This window comes from Saccopteryx bilineata, chromosome 1 (assembly GCF_036850765.1).
Source record: "Saccopteryx bilineata isolate mSacBil1 chromosome 1, mSacBil1_pri_phased_curated, whole genome shotgun sequence".
Taxonomy (NCBI): domain Eukaryota; kingdom Metazoa; phylum Chordata; class Mammalia; order Chiroptera; family Emballonuridae; genus Saccopteryx; species Saccopteryx bilineata.
The window spans coordinates 89,174,532-89,190,268 of NC_089490.1; the positions used below are offsets into that span (position 1 = coordinate 89,174,532).

The 15,737-nt window shown below is 55.9% G+C and overlaps 1 protein-coding gene across 1 annotated transcript; it reads left to right on the plus strand.

Annotated features, from left to right (window-relative positions):
- The first annotated feature begins 1,517 nt into the window (after nucleotides 1-1,517).
- SOX10 (SRY-box transcription factor 10) lies at nucleotides 1,518-12,493 on the plus strand. Its single transcript, XM_066258457.1, has 4 exons — nucleotides 1,518-1,713; nucleotides 2,200-2,720; nucleotides 7,356-7,624; nucleotides 10,578-12,493. Exons 2-4 carry the CDS (start codon nucleotides 2,278-2,280, stop codon nucleotides 11,279-11,281), a joined length of 1,416 nt encoding a protein of 471 aa, XP_066114554.1. The 5' UTR covers nucleotides 1,518-1,713; nucleotides 2,200-2,277; the 3' UTR covers nucleotides 11,282-12,493.
- Nucleotides 12,494-15,737: the final 3,244 nt, after the last annotated feature.

A 15,737-nucleotide genomic window follows, 5' to 3' on the forward strand; every position in this document is an offset into this window, starting at 1 on the left:
AACAAGAGTCTGGGCACAGGGAAGAGAAGGGAGGCGGGGGGAGGAGGGTTGGCAGCGCCGGGGGTGGCGTCGAGGAAAACTGGGGGGAGATTGTCCAAGGCCGGCAAGCAAGAGAAAGAGAAAACCCTTATCAAACTCCTAATTCACTGGGCTCCGAGGCCCCAGACACACTGGCCCGATTGTCTGGCTGGTTGTGTGTGCGAGCATGTGTGTGTGTGTGTGTGTGTTCCAATGTCCGCTCCCCCCACCCCCAACATGCCTTTGCCTCGTGTGACTACCTCATTGTGTCCCTTTACCCACCCCCCTCCACCCCCTTGGCCTTTCCCAAGCATGAGGCCTTGCCTGGACCCCCTTTGCAGCCCCACTCCAGACAGGACTCCCTTGGGTTGGGCATGGGGCCTTGCCCAGCTGCTGAGGAGCTCAGAATCGTACCTGATCACCAATGCTGCCCAGGCTCTATCTGTCCCTCCAAGCACACCTAAACCTCTGCCTCCACACCCACCCACGGAGAAGAGAGAAGGATGTGACCTTTGGAGGAGAGACCTAGGAAAGAGGAAAAGGAAAAGGAGCTTTGAGTAATGGGCCAGACAGAAAAATGGAGGATTCACCCAGCTGAGGAGGAGGCTGAGGGAAAAGATGGCCAAAGAGAAGGGGGGGGGGGGCAGTGCAACTCTCCACCCTTTCTCTGGAGTGGGGGACTTCATGATAACCAGGATTGGGACTCCTCCCACCAAGAGAATGTGAGCCCAGTGTGAAGGGAGTTGGGTCCCAGGAAGTGGGACTCCAGAAGCCTTCAGACCCACTTGAAGAATACCCTCAGCACAAGCTCAGCCTACTGGTAACTTTAGACCTGTCCCTCTATCTTGACCCAGCCCACCCTTACAGGTGCCGGGTGATCAATGAGAAGGAACCAGAGGTCAAGCCAGGCCATCTGCACTGGGCAGGAGGTGTGGAGCTGCTGCCTGCAAAGCCAAGTATAGACCTAGAACTGTCTAAGTTGAGGCAGAGATGGCAGCCTGGGTGGGGACTGAGGCAGATGAAGACAGCTGGGAAGCAGGCCTATCCACAGGCATTCCGTAAGATGTCTACTGAAGCAACATAAGCCAGCCACTTTGCACTTCAACAGAACCTTCACCTGCCTTCTTCTCATTCCTCCCCAGTCTTTTGCCAACTGCCCATCCCACCACCTGGGGCAGAGATTGGGGGTCACAGGTAGGCCCAATTTTCCTCCAAGCAACAGGTTCTCACCCCACCCACGTTCATCCTTTGGCTTTTCTGGCCTGATTACCCCCACCCCTACACCTCCCCAACTAAGCTCAGGCCCCAAGATGGGCCTGGGGCAGCAGCGCAGGGAGCTGGAGTAGGGGGCTGACAGAGGAGCCCTGAGTGTTGGGGACGAAGGAAAGCGCTGGAGGCTCCACCTTCTGCCCTTCCCTCCCTCCCCTCCCCCTCCCCCTTCTCCCCCTCCTTCCTTCCCCAGCCTTCGGCAGCAGCTCAGTGCTCAGTCAGTCTCAGGCTGTCCGGCCAGGGTGGTTGGTGGTGAGGATTCAGGCTCCGTCCTGACCAGGCAGTGGCCTGAGGCTCAGGGCCCCCCAGCCCCTCCCTCCCAGCCCACCAGCGTCAACCCCCAGCCCCGAGCTGGACCGCACACCTTGGGACGCGGTTTTCCACTTCCTAAGGACGAGCCCCAGGCTGGAGGAGAGGTCCGAGGAGGTGAGTGAGTGCTCAACCCGCTCCTCCCTTCCACAGTCCAGGCCTGGGACCCTGCTGTGAGGCCTGGGGTGGAGAGAGGGTACACCCGTACCTGCCCCCCACCCAGCTCTTCTGGGCTCCGCCAGGGCAGGCGTAGGGAAGAGGGAGAGGTGAGAGAAAAGGTGGGAGACTCCAGGCGCCAGGATTAGAGCAGAATAAAGAGTCCGTTTTTCTTCCTTTCCATCAACAAACCTCCACCCAAAAGGAGGTTTTAAAAAATCCCAAACCCACCCACACCAAGAGACGGTTGGGACCAGGTGGTGGGAAGACGTGGAGGCAGGAGCTAGGAGGCCGAGCCGAGTCTGGCATGTGCGCGTGCCCCAGGGGCTGCAGTGGGTTTAGGGAGAGCAAAGCGGGCGCCACTTCGGGGCTCTGCCCGCGTCGCGTCCCGGGATTCCGTCGGGGCTGAGCGCGCGGCTGCTCCATCGCGTCCTCCTTCAAATCCAGGTGAGCGTGGGACTCTTCGCGAGGACGCCGGCGGCGGGCCCCGGGGAGGCGGCCGAGGCGACGGCGGCCGGGGGCGACATGGCGGATGAGCAGGACCTCTCCGAGGTGGAGCTGAGCCCCGTGGGCTCAGAGGAGCCCCGCTGCCTGTCCCCGGGTAGCGCGCCCTCGTTGGGACCCGACGGCGGCGGTGGCGGTGGCGGCGGCGGGGGATCGGGCCTGCGGGCCAGCCCGGGGCCGGGAGAGCTGGGCAAGGTCAAGAAGGAGCAGCAGGACGGCGAAGCGGACGATGACAAGTTTCCTGTGTGCATCCGCGAGGCCGTCAGCCAGGTGCTGAGCGGCTACGACTGGACACTGGTGCCCATGCCGGTGCGCGTCAACGGCGCCAGCAAGAGCAAACCGCACGTCAAGCGGCCCATGAACGCCTTCATGGTGTGGGCGCAGGCGGCGCGCAGGAAGCTAGCCGACCAGTACCCGCACCTGCACAATGCCGAGCTCAGCAAGACGCTGGGCAAACTCTGGAGGTGAGCGCACCCGCCGCCCGCCGGGACCTCCTGCAGGCCCTCCAGCTGCGGGTGGGTTCAGGCCGTGCGGGAACTCCTTGGGCCCTTCTCGGGCGGGGGCAGGGGTGGCGAGAACAACTCTGATGGTGCTGAAAGACCAGGTGTGGGCATCGGACCCGCCTTGCCCCCAACAAATACCCGCTTGGTGCTGGCTCAGAACCCGGGGCCTAGGCTGCTCCCCACCCCGAGTAGTGGGCAAAAAGGCGCCCCCTCGTGGTTGGAATTCTGTCGGTGGCAGGCGGTAGGGCCTGGGCTTCTTCCTGGGGGAGAAAGGGCTGGAGGGAGAGAAAGATGGTGGACTGACGGCTCACACGCCAGGCCTTCACTAATCACACATTCAGGGGTGCCACTGCCACCAGTTAAGTGGTGGGGGATGCTGGGGAAACGCTTGGCAAAGAATTGAGGACCTGGCTGGAAAGGCAGGGAAACTGAGGCAGCCAGAGGTAGAAATGGTGAAAGTCCAAGAAAAGCAAGGAATTCAAACAGGAGTCTTTGAAAGAGTGAGGAATAGAGAACTGCTAAGGGACAAATCTGTGACTGCAGGGTCCTGTCCTATCCCAGCTGCCTTCACTGTGTCTTCCTGACCTCACCATCCTTAAGTCTGGGGATTCTTCATCCTCCTGGGAAGGGGACACAGAAGGAAGCCTCCCCCTCCTACCCTGTCCCAAAGCTGCCAGGTTTGTCTCTCTCCCTCCCTCTGCCAGTTCGGCGCCATCTTCTTTTCTAGGGCCCCACCCAGCGTTGAGTAACCTCCTACCCCTCCACCCTGAAGCTGGAGCTGAGAGCCCTGGCCACAGAAATCCTTGGCCCCCTTCCTGTTCAGGGTCTCTCAGACTCCCAGCTCTGGGAGCAACCTAAACCTCTGGGGGAAAACATCCCCCCAAGGAGGAAGTCTGACAACCCTCTACTCAACCTGACTTCCTTTGGGACATTGTTGAACATGGCAACCCCACCCCCAGAGTCCTGGGCAGCTCACAAAGCGAACAGGGGCTCCAGGAGATGGGAGCCTGAAGAGGTCACCTGGTTCCCTGCTAGACTGCTCAGGAGATAGCCCCAAAAGGCAAAAGGGTTGCAAAGGCCACGTAACAGCTGGTAGCAGACCAGGAGCCAAGGCCACAACCCAGGTCTCCTGACTCTTCATCCAGTGGTCTTCCCCCACACAGTCCCTGGTACAGTGTGGGTCACCCTTTTACTCTAGGTGTGCTCAGGAGGTTGTGAGGATGGGAGCAGAGGAAAAGAGCAGTAAGGCATCTAGATTCAGAAAGTTTAGGCTTTGACAGAGGAGCCGGCAACTCTCCTGCTGCGGCGCCCCTTTGCCAGCCCCCAGCACAGTGAAGACTGGATCCTGAAGGCCAAAGGCTTAGGGTAGTGGAAAGAGCAACAAGGCCTCCAAGACACCCAAAAGAACTCACATCCAGCCCCCAGCCCTGTCCTTGGCCATGTGTTTGCTGAAGACCAGGTGCCCCTTCTCCTCCTCTCAGCCCTCAGCACTCTGCGTGTCCTGGGCAGGTCACAGGCCTCAGACCCAGAAAGTCTAGTTCTGCCCAAGAGCAGAGGTCAAATCTAGCTCCTCTGCCCAACGTCCATCCACACCCATGTGGGGCTCGGCCTGGACCTGGACCGTTGGTGCTCGGGACAGCAAAGAGCAAGTGAAAGACAGAGAAGCAGGAGGGAGACAGAGAGGCAGACAGAGCAGACCATGTGGACAGTGAGCAGACCACAGCAAGAGCCCAGTGACAGCGTCAGAGCAAGGATGGACCCCCACTTCTCCCAGCACACTATCACCAAGGATTTAAGATTGGACCCACCACTGTCCCTGTCCCTCTTTCCCCAGCCCAGAACCCTGGGCTTGGGCTCCCTCAAGAGGACTCATTCCTGGCCACCACTCAAGGTGGGAGCATAGGGGCCCAGGGTGCCCCCCGCCCCAGGCCCAGCCTGGGGTAGGACAATCAGGAAAGCAATACTGTTTGTTTAGGAACCAATCCCAGTGGTAGGAGGGTGGCAGGTCAGTGGCAAGGATCAAAGACTATGCCAACATGTGGGCAGGCTACCTCCTGGGTCCTGTGTGGGGTCCTGAAGGGCATCCTTGGATCCTGGATTTGGACTGGGCTGGCTGTCTCTTCATGGGCTCCTCCTGAGGTTCCCCGCCCCCCTCCCCACTTCATGACTTCCAGGCCATCAAGGAGGGGAATGATTAGGTAGGCAGAACTGGAAAACAGGGGCCCTAAACTGGAAAAGAGACAGACTGTATAAGGTGCTCTAAATGAGTTGGGGTCAGACACACCAGCTTCCAGGTCCTGACTCCTAATTAGCTGCATGGGCTCCAATAGTCAGGCTAACCTTCGGTGCCCACCTGGGAAAGGACTGTGGATACAGATCACGTGCTGCGGGCTGTATGTTAGTTGACTTGCCTAGAGAAAATAATTAGAGTCAAGAGACTAAAACGGGGTCATAGGCTGGACCGCTAACCCCACAGGCCCCTTCTCAAGAGCAACTGAAGTAGCAGCCAGTGCCCCACCTTGGGAGGCCCCCAGGTTGGGGTTTCCAGTTTGGGTAGGGAACCAGCCTACCCTCTCCTCACCCCTTTCCTAACTTTGGAGACCCAGAGGACAGAGGTGAAGTAAAGGAGGCGGGGGTGGGAGGAACTATGACAGTGCTGAGTGAGGGCTGGCACTGGAGTTGAGGTCAGATTTGGAATTGGGTTTACATGGTGGAGCAGAATAGGTTTAGGGTCAAGAGAGAGCCTAAACAGCTGAGGACTGGGTGAGGCTGGCATTGGGGTTGAAGGTGGGGTTAGCCTCTCTAGAAAGGACTGGGGTTAGGGCTGGTGTGTGGGGAGGGACAGGTGGGCTCATAGTTAGGTTTCTATCGAGGTTAGTGTACTGGGAAGAGCTGGCAAGGGAGGTGACAATGGGATGTATATAATGTTGTAATCTCTCTTTTGGCCTGCACCCTCCCCTGCCCCATTCCCCCCCCCCCCCGCCATTTTCTTGCCAATTCATACCTGATTGACAGGTATGCAGAGAGCACAGGGAAGGTTTGGGGTGGGACACTGAGTGAGCTGAGTGTCCCCAGACATCCACGAGCTTCTATGTTGGCTGAGCCTGCTCTTTGCCCTCTTGTGCAGTTCTATCCCCGCTCTGACCCTCAACACCCCCCCCAACACACACACACACACACACACACACACACACACTCCAGGGCCTGCCCCACCCACTCCTCTGGGTCCAGCCTCCCAGAGACCTGGCTGGGGGCAGGAAATCGGCATCCCTCTCTCAAACTCATGAGGCGCTGATCTGGAGTCCCCATCCCATCACTTGGTTACAGGAACCCTTGGAGAAACCTGGGCTAGGGCTGGGCTCCAGGGTGGGGAGAGGGGGCAGTGGGGAGGCTAAGCTGCAGAGGAATGCTGCTGCCGGCTAGGAGGTGCCTGGTATGACCACCCCCTCCCATCCTGGGCGAGAGGGCTCAGCCTTCTGCTGACTAGGAGAAGAGGGCACCCACTGGGGGTGGGGGGCTGGAGAGAGCAGCCCTTTGGGCAGAGAACAGAGCTGCTCCAGTAGACTCCCTTCTGTCTAGAATTGCATAGGTTCTTTCCCCTCAGCACCCTCTACAAGGTAACCCGTCCTGCCCTCCTCACTCTCGGGCAGTCAAGGCCTGAACACCTACCCTCCTCACCCTCTAGTCCTGGCCTGAGGATGGAGTCAGATGGGCAGGGCAGTGCCTTCAGGGCTTCCCTCCACTGCCGGTCTTGGACTGGGAAGGTCTGTCTGCCTGTCCCTGGTCTGGGAAGAGTGTCTAGCTTCCTCTTCCCTTTGTCACCCCCAAATAAAGAGATATGATCTCCCCCAGGGGGCAGTGAAGAGAGCTCCCCTCCTGCCCACAGCCCCAGCACACTGGAATTCCCAGAGTCGGTATTCCAGGAGTGGGCCCAGCCCAGGTCCTCTTGTCCCACCCCCACCCACCTCCCTGCAAGCAGCATTAGAATAGCGCTTATTTCTCAAGCGTCACCTCCCCACCCCAGGCCTGATGCAAAACACTTCATGTCCATTATCTTAGTCCCACACCCGGTGAAGTGGGTATTATCATCCTCGTTTTGTAGGTGAAGAAATAAAGGCTCAGAGGAGTGACTTGCCCACAATCACACAGCTAGTAAGTAGCAGAGACTAGGCTCTTCTGAACCCTCACCATGCTGCTTCTCTGTTTACACACCTTTAGCCACAGGGAGCTCACCCCTTGACGAGGCAGCCAGCTCCATTTATAGATCGCTTTGATGACTAGAAAGTTTTTTCTGTCCTTGAACCGATGTCTGCCCCTCCTAAGTTCTCGTCGTATTTCTAACTCCATCCCAGGGGCTACCTGGAGCAGCAGGCTGGCCCCTCTCTTATACCCCAGCCCCATGAGAGAGTTGGGGGTGAGATCACAGCCCTCTGAGCCTGAGGTTCCTTGGGCCTCACTTCTTCCAGCCCATAAATAGAAAAGCAAGCTCCCTTGCTGGGTTCCGCCTGTTGGGCTTCCCATCTTTAGGCCTCCTATTTTCCAGGGAAGACACTCACACTGGCCCCTCTGCTGTCTCTCTCAATTGCCCCACCCCAGGCTGCTGAATGAGAGTGACAAGCGCCCCTTCATTGAGGAGGCTGAGAGGCTCCGGATGCAGCACAAGAAGGACCACCCAGACTACAAGTACCAGCCTAGGAGGAGGAAGAACGGGAAGGCGGCCCAGGGGGAGTCAGAGTGCCCTGGCGGGGAGGCCGATCAGGGAGGGGCTGCCGCCATCCAGGCCCATTACAAGAGCGCCCACCTGGACCACCGGCACCCGGGAGAGGGCTCCCCAATGTCAGATGGAAACCCTGAACACCCCTCAGGTGAACATTGGGCTGGGAGCTGGGATAGGGTGATGGTGAGCTGTGGGTGGGGGAGCCTGGGCAATGGGGAGAGGTGAAGCCTGGATGGATGGCTTGAGAGACCCTGACACTCCGCGATAGCCCTGTGCCCTGGGAGGGCTTACCAGGCTGTGCGGTCACCCCAGCTGGGGGGCAGGGCCCCAGAGGGAGCTCAGTGGGGACCCTGGTGCCAGGGAAGGCAGTTGGGCAAGATGGTTGTGGCTGATGAAAGGGGCCCTGTTGCTGAGTGGCGAAGCCAGTTAAGGAGGCCCGGGGGTGAGTTACAACAAGGAAGGGCAGGACAGGATGAGTTTCAGCAATGGGAGACCAGATGGAGAAGATCATTGCCTCTTTCTCACCTCCCAGTCTGATGGGGGAGACATGGCATGTGACGATAAGCACATGTCATGCAGGGGCCAGACCAGGCATCTTGTTTCATTCTCATTAATGATGATAACCTCTAACATTCATTGAGTACCTACTGTGTGCCAGGAACTGTGTTTACTGCCTTAAGTGCATTCATTCAATCATTCTGAACCGGGATGAGGCAGCTACTCTGCCTGGGCTCTGACTTCAGCTGAGAGGCTCATTACTCTCAATTAAAGGGTGAGAAAACAAGTAACATGCCACACAGCTGAGGCCTGAGCTCAGGCTCTGGCTCCAGGGCCTCTGCCGGTACCACAGCTGCCTCACTGTGTTCACAATGTAGAGAGCGCCATGTGGTCAGGCGCACAGGAAGTCTTGGTGAGCAGAGCTCTGCCTTTAGAAGACACGTCCCACGTCCTCCTTTCTTCCAGGACTGGGAGCAGACAATCAGGAACCCAGGGTCTAGTGGCAGGAGCAGGGATGAGCACATGTGAATTAAGTATAGGAAGAAGCAAATGCACACAAAACCCAAGACGCAGAGGGGGCGTCATCCACCATCTATTCAGTCAGATTTCCAAAAATGTCCAGCCACCCAACAGACTCTGCAAGGAAAGCTTCAGGAAGCCATGCCTGAGCTACTTGGTATTCCAGTTTTACTGATAAGGAAACTGGTTAAGAGAAGACAGGAGTCCGCCCAGGGTCACACAGTAAGTGACAGCCAGGATTGAAACCCAAAGTCCAAAATGATTGGCCAATGCAGGACTTGGCATCTCCTCTGGTCTGATAAAGGAGGCACAGACCTACCCTACAGGCTTCTGGTCTTCCTCTGAGGGGATCCCCAGTCCCATCTTCCCTCCCCACATCACCCTCTGAGATTCAGGGACATAACTTCCCCCATACACACACACACACACACACACACACACACACACACACACACACACAGATACACACACCAGAAGACCCTGGGCCATGCACAGAACCACCACCTCAGAACATTGGCTTTTTCTCAGCTCAGCTACCTCTCCTTAGTGAGGCCTATGCCAAGTCCACAGACCGGGGTGAGTGGCTTCTCCTGCGGGCCTCCTGCCCTTTGCATGCCCCATCATCACAGCACTTCTGAAGCTGCCCTCTAGCCATGTGTGGGTATAGGATCTCCTCAAGCCTCTAAGCTTGTGAAAACAGTGGCTCATTTTATTTATGCTATATCCCCTGTGCCTGGCACAGTACCCCATAAGTGTCTGCCAAGTGAATATGTGAATGCAAAAACTGAGAAAGGAACAGAGGTATAGAAGGTCGGTTATCTCAGTGCTCCCCTGAGCAAGTGGGGAAGAGCCACTGGAGGAACAATGGGCAGCATGGTGTGTGATGGGGGAGCAGAGCGACTGGCTCAGAGGGAAGGTTTCCTGGAGTAAGGGTCCTTGGGTGGAGAAGAGAGGTTGGAGGGGACACTGCTATTCGGAGGCCAGAGCAGGAGGAGGCACAGGCAAGCCAGCAAAAGTGAAATGGAGAGTCAAGATTGAAGCAGCCTGACCAGGCGGTGGCGCAGTGGCGTCACCTGGCGTCAGACTGGGATGCAGAGGACCCAGGTTCGAGACCCCGAGGTCGCCAGCTTAAGCGCGGGCTCATCTGGCTTGAGCAAAAAGCTCACCAGCTTGGACCCAAGGTCGCTGGCTCGAGCAAGGGGTTACTCGGTCTGCCAAAGGCCTGCAGTCAAGGCACATATGAGAAAGCAATCAATGAACAACTAAGGTGTCGCAACGGAAAACTGATGATTGATGCTTCTCATCTCTCTCCGTTTCTGTCTGTCTGTCCTTATCTATCCCTCTTTCTGACTCACTCTCTCTGTCCCTGTAAAAAAAAAAAAAAAAAATGAAGCAGGTGAGTGAGGTCAGCAAGGAGAGCAGCCAACAGGCCAAGTGAGCATGCACTGAGGGGAGCAGGCAAGCTGGATGGAGAGCAGGACCCCACTGGGCTCAGCAGCTAAGGAGCCATGGAACAGGGGAGGAAGTGACTTCAGCTGATGTGAGGAAGAACTTTGTAATGGGAAAGGTTTTTCAAAAGGAATCAGATCTGTCCAGGAATGGGCAACAGAGGGAGTCCTGCTCTGGGTAGGAGGCAGGACCCATCTGCAAGATTGGAGAATTTTGGCCTGACCTGTGGTGGCGCAGTGGATAAAGTGTTGACCTGGAAATGCTGAGGTCGCCGGTTCGAAACCCTGGGCTTGCCTGGTCAAGGCACATATGGGAGTTGATGCTTCCAGCTCCTCCCCCCCTTCTCTCTCTCTCCTCTCTCTCTCTCTCCTCTCTAAAATGAATAAATAAAATAAAAATTTTAAAAAAAAAAAAGAAAGAAAGGAAAGATTGGAGAATTTCAAGAACTGGAGGCCAATCCAAGACCATTATAAAAATAAATGCTAACTCAGGCTGCCCAAACACGTAAAACGTACAAGGTCACACCAGGATTATCCCTCAGTCTCCTGAAGACATCTTCTCTGAAGGTGAACCATGAGAATCCAGAAACCTCTGACCTTGTTTCCTGCTTCTCTCTCTGTCTTCCTCCTACCCAGGCCAGAGCCATGGCCCACCCACCCCTCCGACCACCCCAAAGACAGAGCTGCAGTCAGGCAAGACAGACCCCAAGCGGGATGGGCGCTCCATGGGGGAGGGCGGAAAGCCTCACATCGACTTCGGCAACGTAGACATCGGTGAGATCAGCCACGAGGTAATGTCCAACATGGAAACCTTTGATGTGGCTGAGTTGGACCAGTACCTGCCACCCAATGGGCACCCGGGCCACGTGGGCAGCTACTCAGCAGCTGGCTATGGTCTGGGCAGTGCCCTGGCTGTGGCCAGCGGACACTCCACTTGGATCTCCAAGCCACCAGGTGTGGCTCTGCCCACGGTCTCGCCACCTGGTGTGGATGCCAAAGCGCAGGTGAAGACGGAGACCGCAGGGCCTCAGGGGCCCCCGCACTACAGTGACCAGCCGTCCACCTCGCAGATCGCCTACACCTCCCTCAGTCTGCCCCACTACGGCTCTGCTTTCCCCTCCATCTCCCGCCCCCAGTTTGACTACTCTGACCATCAGCCCTCAGGACCATACTATGGCCATTCAGGCCAGGCCTCTGGCCTCTACTCGGCCTTCTCCTACATGGGTCCCTCACAGCGGCCCCTCTACACGGCCATCTCTGACCCCAGCCCCTCAGGGCCCCAGTCCCACAGCCCCACACACTGGGAGCAGCCAGTATATACGACGCTGTCCCGGCCTTAAAGGAGGCCCTGTCATACCCCCACCCAGTCCCTCTGGGTAGCACGCCCCTTCCCCAAGCCCTAGCGCCCTGTTCCTCGCCTATTTCAGGCCTGGTGGTGGCTGGGGAGGAGGCTGCAGAGGCTGACAGCTGAGAGAAGGCTTTCTGTCTGGCTCACTGCCTTAATGACCCCCACCCCATCCTCTCCAGGCTCCAGCCCAGGCAAAGCCCTAGACTACTAGGCTGGGCAGAGGAGAAGGAGGTTGATGGTTGCCCCTAGACTGAACGATGAGGGGCTGCACCTTCCCCCCAGGATGACCCTCGATCCCAAGACCTGAGAAGGACCCCCTCACCCTCCTCTGGGAGGGAAAGCATCCAGGGTTGGATGGGAATCCGAGGCCTTGCCATTCCTGTGCCTTTGTTTCCTCTTTTGTGGAGAATGAGGGATCTGACATAACCCATGCCACCTGTGCTACGCGCCTAAGATCAAAGTCAACCCAAGACTTACATCAGTGCCTGGAGTGGGCTATGTCTTCCCCTTGGGGGCTGACAGCTTTGAACAGCCTCATAGGATGCTGGGGTGGAGTGGGGGCTCAGAGGGAGCACGTCTCATCCCCTCCAGTGCCCCTTCCCCTCCTGAACACAGAAAGGAATTGGCATAGAGGTCCCCAGATCCAATTCTATGCCAACAACCTCATTCTTTGTCTAACGAGAAAGAGGCCCCAGGTCCTCCTCCGCTACCACCTGCAGACCTTGAGGCACATCGCTGGAGGTGAGGAAAGGATTCGGAGACAATTCACAGAGCCTTTCTCCTGGCTCCCTGCCAGTCCCTCTTCCTCACCAGGCTCTGTGGCCCCTGCTGTCTCAGCCCCAAACTCCTTGGGCTTCCCAGAGAGCTACAGCTGCTCAGCCCAAATCCTTGGCTCCAGGAGGACATGCAGGGCCAGCAACCCAGGTTGCTGGCACAGGCTGAAGACACTAAACTCTTGATGTGTACATTCTGCCCTGGCCTTTTGCCCTTTGCTTCCCAGTGGTATCTGAATAAAGTATGTAGCTCTGTCTGCCCCTATCTTCCTGTTCTGCAGCCCCCACAATCCACATGTAACTCATTACTGCCCCCTTATTTATCTCAGTAGGTCCCTTTCCCCTCTCCCCTTTCCTAGGATCTCCAGCCCCTATTAACTCTGCATTAAGCACTCCACATAATAAAATTAAAGGTTCCAGTTACCTGTTTAGTGGGCCTGACCTGGCCTGTCTCTTGGTCTCTTATCCCTGTACCTATGCTTCCTCAAACACTTCTGGAAGTAGCTAGGGGTGGAATGCAAAGGATAGCTAACCCAAATGTGTCCTCTCTCCCCCAGGAAGGTGGGGGCAGTGCCGTGGGGTAGGACAACTGGCATTGCAGTGGGGTCAGTCTGTGCGCAGGGGCTGGGGCCTCAGATGGAAGCTCTCCCCCTAGCCCAGCTGTGCTTACACCACAGGGGGGCCACTCCCTGGCTCCAGCTGGAACTCAGACAGAGCACCTTCCAATCGGCCCTTTGCTTGTCCAACAGAGAAGGGGCCTGCAAAGTATTTAAGAGATAGGTATTTGAAAAAGAGACAGGTCAGGCCTGAATTCTTGATTCTTGCTGGTCATTTAGAATATGCTGCTGGGCCTTCTCTCTCTTGCCACCTCTTCTCTCTCTCTCTCTCTCTCTCTCTCTCTCTCTCTCTCACACACACACACACACACACGGGTACAATCCAGGATCTAGCTGATCTTCACAGCAGTTGCTCGTGCCTGAGTGTAAACCCAGGATGGCAGACATGCAATCTAACCCTTCAGTGCTGACTCCCTGAGAGCTCTTTCCTCAGCTGAATCCAAGCTGTGCTTGGGGGCTAGGAGCCACTCCACTCAGGGACAGGGGAAATCTCTTCACCACCATGCCCCACTGATGTATGGCTCTGGTGGTTGGAAGTCTTCCTTATACCCAGCTAATAACAGTAATAGTACCATGTACTGAGAGTGCTCCCTGGTCAAGTGCTTTATGTCATTCAAACCTATGAGGGAGTGGATCCTATCTGTATCCCCATTTTCCAGATGAGGAAACTGAAGCTTTGAGAGATTCATGGTAAGGAGTGCTGACGCCCTGACTCCATTGCACTCTTAACCACTGTTCCTTCTACCTGCTCATCATTTGGGAACCCTACTTCTCCTTTTCATCTGAAGTGATACTTTTTCCACTGCTCCAGAGCAGCAGCCTCAGCTTCCTGATCCACCTCTCACCTCCGAGTCAGGATCTGGGGTGGGGTGGAGAGCTCCAAGATCTAGCCCAGTCCTCCAGGGTGGCCAGACTCCTGTTGTTCACCATGTGAGCTTTTCAGGCAACCTCACCAAACTGCTGGTTCCATGAAGTTTAGGGTAGTTGCAAACCCCCATTCTCATGGACAGTATCTGCTGCCAAGTCAGATCACCCCAACTGTATATAAGATGTTTTCTGGTGTTTTGTTTTGTTGTAGATAAATGCAGCATTTTATATTGATCTTTAACAGATTTCACCTTGTTGGAATTGACCATTTCCCACCTATATTAAACCTTTTGGAATCCTGAATACAACTTACTAGCTCTCCTTCTGAGCTTTATGTATCTGCAAACCTGAATATCCTCATTCAAGTCACTAATAAAAATGGTTGAAGAGAAGCAGGGCCTGTGTACACCACTAAATCCTTCTCTATCATCAGTTCTGTTACCTATATTCTTAAGGGAAGACTGGCAATCTATTCAGAGTTCATGAAGTACACATCATAATAGTGTAAAGACTGCCTGATGCCTTACTAAAGTCAAGATTTGCTGTAACCTCTGAACTTCCAGACTAGTGACCATTGAAAAAAATCAATCTGGTTCATTTGGCAATATTCTTAGAAACCCTATGCTAGTCCTGGGTCTCTTCTTTATTATCTAAGTGTTTTCAAACAGGAAGTAACCTATTCTAGCATTGTATTACGGACCTATTAGTCCTAATCTTATGTGCTTGTAACTTTTACAACCCACCCTTTCACCTCTACTGAAAAAGAGGATTTTAGTCCATTTCCAGTTCGTTCACTGCTCCTGCTCTTGGCAAGCTCCTGTATCTCATGAGATCAACCTGACAGTCAGTCACTGGGGATGTGAGAAGAGGAAAAATGGCCCCAGAGAGGACAAATGACCCGGAAAAGTAGGAAGACCTGGCTTGCGCTCATTCCCCAAGACCCAAACTTGCTGACATGCTGGGGCCTCAGTCAGATAGTGACCACATGTAAAGAGAGAAGGGGCCAGGTGTTCCTGGAGGGGACTGAAAAGACCATGGCCATGCCTGGCCGGCTGAGTAGCAAGAGACTGACTCCCTGAAAGAGGAGCAGAATGGAAAGGGGGAGGTGGGAGGAAAACACCCCCTGTCCATCTCTCCTACACCCTATCCCCTAAGGGTTAACCCCCTACTCCCTCTTCCCGCCCCATCACTCCTCCCCCACCCAAACCCCATCTCCCTTTAATCACATCTGATACTGAGCAGCCCAGCAGGAACAAAGAGACCATTTAGAAAAACGGGGCCGAGAAAGTGACCCCCGCACTCTAGGGCAGCCGCCTGGATGCCAGCACAAAGGCGGCATTTCAGAGCTGAAATTTCAGCACCCAACTTGATTAAAGAATTCCACAGGATTGGAGGAGGGTGGAAGGGGGTGCAAGTCCACTGCTCCCTGAATTAACCCTTCTCCAAGGCAGCAAAAATCCTCCTGGGGCTGCTTATCACTCCCACCCTGCCCAGGGTGCACCCATCCAGGGGGGCCATGCCTCTTGCAGGGGTCAAGCTAGCCTGGCTCCTCCTCTTCCTGGAAGGGGAGCTGGCAGTAGAATGGAGGTTAGGCTAGAACATTCAGAGAGCCAATTTTCCCTTCTATCTCTGTTGGTGTCAATATAAACCCTCTCCCTGCCCAGCCAGGGAGGGAGGAACCAATGTGATTGGTCTTACTGAAGGTTGGGTAAGCAGGGTGAAGAGTACAGGACCCACTAGAACCTATGGCAGAAGATAATGAGCACCAGTCCTGATTAATGCCAGGCCTGAACCCAAGAGCCCTGATTCCCTGCCCACTGTCATCCCAGCACTCATCTCAGTCAAGGCCTCAGAGCGTCACAGGCCCCACACAGAACAGAAAGGACATCGTTCAGAGGCTGGGAAGGATAGGGTATGGGTGTGGCAGACCAGAGGCGGGCCACGAAGGCCATTGTGTGGGCAGTGAGCACCAAGGTGGGCAGGGGTAGGCAGGTGCTCAGTCCTTGCCCCAGCTGATTTGCCCAGCAGGGCTCTGCTTGGGGAGGGCGGAGATCACTGGGTCCCCAGGCTTCCTGCTGGGGCACTGCTCCTGAAAGGGAATCCGAGCCCATGATAAGAGGCTCGAGGCAGGTCCTTAGGAAACAATGGGTGGCTTGATGAGACCTGCTCTGTGATACTCCTGAGAAGGGAG

Excerpts from the sequence above, each read along its gene's own strand:
- SOX10 (XM_066258457.1), top strand. The coding sequence starts at position 2,278 with ATGGCGGATGAGCAGGACCTCTCCGAGGTGGAGCTGAGCCCCGTGGGC. Across the intron at positions 2,721-7,355 it reads ACGCTGGGCAAACTCTGGAG|GCTGCTGAATGAGAGTGACA; the intron begins GTGAGCGCACCC and ends GCCCCACCCCAG. Across the intron at positions 7,625-10,577 it reads AAACCCTGAACACCCCTCAG|GCCAGAGCCATGGCCCACCC; the intron begins GTGAACATTGGG and ends CCTCCTACCCAG.